The sequence below is a fragment of the Mandrillus leucophaeus genome, unplaced genomic scaffold (assembly GCF_000951045.1).
Source record: "Mandrillus leucophaeus isolate KB7577 unplaced genomic scaffold, Mleu.le_1.0 Scaffold165, whole genome shotgun sequence".
In the NCBI taxonomy this organism is placed as follows: Eukaryota; Metazoa; Chordata; class Mammalia; order Primates; family Cercopithecidae; genus Mandrillus; species Mandrillus leucophaeus.
Genome location: NW_012101643.1, coordinates 1505957 through 1512123, shown reverse-complemented (window position 1 = coordinate 1512123; position 6167 = coordinate 1505957). Strand labels below are relative to the sequence as shown.

Sequence of the window (6167 nt, the reverse complement as noted above, 5' to 3'; positions counted from 1 at the left end):
CAAGATGGTCTCGATCTCCTGACCTCGTGATCCACCCGTCTCGGCCTCCCAAAGTGCTGGGATTACAGGCTTGAGCCACCGCGCCCGGCCCTTTTGTTCAGTTATTTTTATTTGTATAAATGTATGAGTTACAAGGACAGTTGTCTGGACTTTTAGGGTATCCATCACCCAAATAATGAACGTTGTGCCCATTAAGTAATTTCTCATCATCCACCCGCTCCTGCCCCCTCACCCTTCTGAGTCTTGTCTATTATTCTCCTTTCTATGTCCATGTGTACACATGGTTTAGTACCCACTTATAAGTGAGGAATGTGATATTTGACTTTATGTGCCTGGCTTGTTTCACTTAAGATAACAGCCCCCAATTCTATCCATGTTGCTGCAAAGGACATGGTGTCATTGTTTTGTATGGATGAATAGGATATAGCCTAAACTTAATAGTATATAGCTTAAACTTTCTCAGGACAATGTATAAATAAGTGGGTTTTTCTTTCAAGTGAGATTCTCTTTTTCCTTAGTGGAAGATGTCCAGGTGTCTTGTTATAGAATTCTGACTAGCTTATATGCTTTGGGAACCAGCAAGAGTATTTATGTGGAGAGGTAAGAATTTTTAAAGTTTAATTTTGCATTAATTGCTGCTTCAAGTTTTATAACTATTTATTTCAAGAATCTTCATTTCATAACCTGTTTCCTGGTTATAAACTAAACCGGATTGACCTTTGAAATTCCTTGGAAGTAATTAGACAATCTTTAAACAAAATAAGAATTGATATAATAGAGGACAATGGAGTTATAAAAAGAAAGTAAAACACTAATGGTAAAGACTATACTTAGTGTGAAGTTTCAACTTAGAGTGTTTGAGTCTTATGAAAGCACCTGCTAGTACAGTTTCTCATTATATATCAGAAATTCAAAGTAAACATGAATATGAGCAGTTATTAAACTTAGTTTTATTTTCTCATGTTCTCAAGTTTCAGGACGGAGTGGTTTGCAGTGTTAAATGATGTGAATAGGTAACATAAGAAAAGGTATCCCCAGTAAATTTAAAATAAAGAGATCACTGGTAACTTTAGTAAGAAATTGCTGTGAACCAGAGAAGAAAAACAGGGAAGTTTTTTTAAAAGGCCAGAATAAATAAAAACATTTTCTGATAGAAGATTTAATTATGAATAGATATAAGGTCTCCCCAAATTAATCTGTAATTATAATACAATTTCAAACAGAAATTTGCTTTTTATCCAACTTCACAAAATCATTCAGAAGTTTATTTCAAAGAATAAACCCTTGAGACTAGCCGATAGAATTTGCAGGGGAATAAAAGAGTAATGAACAGGTACTCATTTGGCCTACCAGATATTAAAACCTATAAAGCTACAATAATTAAAATAGGATGACACTTGTACATAAAAATAGAAAATTAGATCAATGGAGAAACATAATTGAGTTTACTCTGAGCATTTTAGATTTTTTACCTTCATTTTAAGTAAACTCAATTTTCATATTATTTTATGGTTATGAACTATATTAAGGAAGTATAATTTATTGATATGTGACTTTATTTTTGACATGTTGGCTGTTTTCTGTTTTTCACTAATATATATATAATGCTAGATCTATGTTCCTAGATTCCATTGTATTTTTATACTTATTTCCCTTAGCTATATTCTCAGAATTTGGAATTGTAGGTTAAAGCGTGTGCCTGTATTACAGGATTACGGTACTCATTTCACTATGTTTTCAGAAAATTGATTCCATTTACATTCTCAAGTTTTAGAAGTGAATGCTAATTTCCTCACTTGTTCCTTACTCGGATTATCTTTTTTTCTTTTTCGTGCTTGTGTATGTGATCATTAAAATATAGGATTACTATTTATATTTTCAAATGCACTTTCCTGATTGCTATCTACTTGCTATTTTTTTTCATGTTTACCTTGCCATTTGTGTTTCTTTACTTTATGAATTGGCTTTTCTCATCTTGCATCTATTTTTCTATTAATGTATTGTCATGCTGATTTGTAATAATGCTTTTGTTTATTGAAATGATTTAACCTCTTGCCTATTGTTTCTCCTGTTTTCATGAGTTTTAGCAGTTTTTTACCTTTATAGTGTTTGTATATTAAAACTGTATGCAGATAGCATTTTATGACATGGTAATCTTGAATTTTTATATAATCAAATTTTATGTAATTTTGACGTAATCAAATCTATGAATTATTTCATGTATGTTTCTTCCCCTTAGTTTTATGATTCTGATAAGTTTAGACTGCACATTTAGCAGTTAGAATTTCAAACATTTATTCTCCTAGACTTTACATGCTTCCAGTTCCTTATATTTAACTTTTTAATCCTATTGTTTGTGTCCTAAATATTTATTAAATGCCAGATGCTGGGGTACAGAAATAAACAAGATACTTCTCTACTCTCATAGGTTTTATATCTGGTCGAGGAAACCAAACCAAAACAGACAAGCAAACTGATAAATATTACAGTGGCGAGGGATAGTTTGTCCTATGAATAATCAGACAATTTACAGAACAAGGTAGTCGAGAATGTATCTTTTAGAAGGTGACTTTCGCAGCTTATAACTTTTCTCTATGCAACAGAAAATAGGTAGAAGCTATGTCAGGTAGGTCTGTGTCTAGTAGCTTCTATTTTCTCAATGAAGAATGACTTGAGTCCTAAGCCAGACGATGGCTGAGAAAAGACATGTGGAAAGCTCGAGGAAAGTAGAGAATGTCTGGAACGATTATCTCTGAGATAAGAAGGGAATTTGCTAGAAATATATCTGAATTTTATTTCTCTTGGGTATTATGTAGGATTCAACTTAAAATTTTTAAAAATCATCAACCATGTGTAAAGTAATCATTTATTAAATATTTATTTTATTCCCTGATGTAAAATAAACCATCACATAGAGTAATATATTTACTAGATTACATTTAGAATTTCTATTCTGTTCTATTATTTGATTTTTTATGAATAAATCAGTGTCATATAGCCTGAATTGCTAGTATTTTAAAAAATATTTTAATATCTGTTTTTTCAAACCCTCTAATTCCTTCTTACTGCTGTTACTTTTATTTTTGTCCTTGTTGTTTTTGCGTATGTATTTATCTGGACAAAATTCGAGGTCATTTTTTTAGGTTCTGAACAATGTTTTGGTTTTTGGTGGCTTGGTTTTTAAGTCTTTTTTGTGCAACTAATTTTACAATTATAAAGTGATTGGGGAAAACAAAAAAAAATAAAATTTCAAAGGTAAGGAAAAGACATTTTGATAAAAATAGATACTTAGAAAAAGTTACAGTGGAACTTTTTCTAAAATATCTAAAAATGTAGATACTTTAACATAAGTCATCCAAAAGAAACATTGATATTTCTGGAATACCAACACAGATTATCAGAGTCAGTTTGAGAATCACTCATTGAAACAGAATTTTAAAGTGAATTAATGAAATAAAAGGACTAGTCCAATCAGATATGAGGAAAAAAGTTGACAGATAATTTTTTGCTAATAGATAGTTTAGCTTTTTTTCAAATGGTGAGGATATTGCTATTGAAAGCACATGATGTTTAGCAATGCAGAAACTGGATTTGGAAGTTAATTCATAGGAATATTATTCCTTTTAGGTTAAACTTGCTAACTGTAATATGACTTTTTTAGTTACTCACTTGGAAGACATTAAAACATAGGCATTTTCTACTTACAGGCAACGTTCTGCGTTAGGAGAATGTCTTGCTGCGTTTGCCAGTGCCTTTCCTGTAGCATTTTTGGAAACTCATCTGGACAAACATAATATTTACTCCATCTACAATACCAAGTCTTCACGAGAAAGAGCAGGTAACACAGAAACATGTGCAGTGCTTTGAAATCTGAAGCTAAAACTTGATATTTATCATATTGTCCAATCGTGATTTTTAATGAGCTGTTTCAGTTTACTATCTCCAATCTTGTTTGTTCTTAAATGTTATTTAGGTATTCTGTTTTTGGATACTATATTCAATTTCCCTAGTATTTCTGAAAGAAAATTCATTGGATTTCTTCTCAGTTAATGAGCCATAGACAAAACTCTTAAAAATAAGACAAAATAATAATCAAATATGGAAAAAATAGGTTGGTCTGATTTATGATTCAGTTATCTATTATAGTTTGTCAGCAGGGTGTATGCCATTTTTATTACTTAGATTTTATGAATTTATACTTTTAATTATTTCTTTTTCACCAGCTATGTCTACCTTATTAGGACAATTTTATTCCATGTGATTTTTTAATAGTTGAAGCTTTTTTCATGAAAACACTTTAAAACATAAATCTGAGAGACACTTAATCAATGACTTTAAATCTGCACCTGGCCCAAGTTTATGCGTCCCTAAGATTTATGTTTCCCTATATAGATAAAGAGAATCTACAGATCCTCACGATTCATGTTGTGTTTAGGAAAATCTGATTATTCACTGGGCAGATAGGCCCATTTTCTCCACTGTCCCAGTTAAGAAAGCTTTTGAACCCTTGCTGATGATTTCAATGGTTGGACTTTGAGAAGTTATTTGAATTATTAACTAGGATTTGAATTGAGTTGGATATACAAATAATAAAGTATAAACTAGTTATTCTTCTAATCAGTACTTTCAAGCAATCAAAGCACAGTTCTCATAGCCTGAACACTACAAAAGTGATCTCTTATAGAACGTTTTTCCTGTTTAATGTCTTCTAAGTCTGATAAAGTTTATTATATTTTAGTTGTTTTCCAATAGCCCTAAAGAGCTCTCACAGTTTGGGCAAGGATTGTTTGCTGTTCACAAATTCATACCTGTTTATTAGCTTATTTCTCTGTATAACTCATGTTTTTATGGGAGCTGCTGGTTATATTGATTTTACAGTGAATTTCATGAAGTAAAGAATCTTTTAATAATTCATGTAATCATTATTTGACTATTTTATAATTCTGACTTTATATAAAACATGAAGTTAAAGAAAAATACATTGAATGTGCTTTGTAATATTTTTCCACATAATTTCCACAATATATTTGTAAGTAGTTAGTGAAAAATGGTTGTTTGAGCTCTTAATCTTCTGTGTAAACATATAAAGGTTGCCTTATTGAGGCTTTTGATCAGTTCATATTTTTGCTATGAACCAATAATGAAGCAGATTTGTTATTTCATTACAGATAAGGAAATACACAAAGCAGATAATTTACCTGCTTACGTTTCTGTAATATCATTTGCCTAACAAAGTAAAGAAATTGAATGTAATTATTTCATTTTTCAGTCATTCAACAAATACTTGTTTGTGATGTACACTGTGGTAGATGAGGGAGGTATGATACAAAGATGAAGAAGACGATTTTTTTCCTCAGGGACTTTTTAGTGGCAGTCGAGGGAGAAAGATCGATAACATATGTGATAGAATTAAGAATAAAGAGCATTGGGGCCAGGGCACAATGGCTCACACCTATAATCCCAGCACTTTGGGAGGCCGAGGTGGGTGGATCACGAGGTCAGGAGTTCGAGACCAGCCTGGCCAACATAGTGAAACCCTGTCTCAACTAAAAATCAAAAATTATCCAGGCAGGGTGCCAGGCCCCTATAATCCCAGCTACTTGGGAGGCTGAGGTAGGAGAATCGCTTTAACCCAGGAGGCAGAGGTTGCAGTGAACTGAGATCATGCCATTGCACTCAAGTCTGGGCAGCAGAGCAATGCACTGTCTCAAAAAAAATAATAATAATAAAAATAAAGAGTACTGGGGACAACAAAAAAGGCAGTTTTAGCCAAGAACACCTGGAAAGACTTCACAAAGCTGATACAAGATGAGTCTTGAGATTAGGAAGACTGAAACTCTGCTACATGAGGAGAAACTTCAAGAATTCTAACGTGGTGGAGATAGCGTTCAGGAGAGTAAAGGGTGAAAGATGAGACAATAATAGAAAGCCAGAAAGAGGGGAGGAAGGCTTTTTATGTCGGGTGAGGAGTGCGGACTTTACCAGTGGCAAATAGAATCCTTTTACTGGCTTTAAAAAGGTAAATGAGCCGGGCGCAGTGGCTCACACCAGTAATCCCAGCACTTTGGGAGGCGGAGGCAGGCACCTGAGGTCAGGAGTTCGAGAGCAGCCTGGCCAACATGGTGAAACCCCATCTGTACTAAAAATAAAAAAAGTAGTCGGGTGTG

General features: G+C 32.9%; 1 protein-coding gene across 1 annotated transcript in view; it reads left to right on the top strand.

The window, feature by feature from the left end:
• The window catches only part of RYR2 (ryanodine receptor 2 (cardiac)), a 620934-nt gene that overhangs the window by 474924 nt on the left and 139843 nt on the right, over window positions 1–6167 (top strand). The window contains 2 exon segments of the mRNA XM_011976391.1: window positions 519–600; window positions 3708–3838. Coding sequence (XP_011831781.1) covers window positions 519–600; window positions 3708–3838 — 213 coding nt within the window.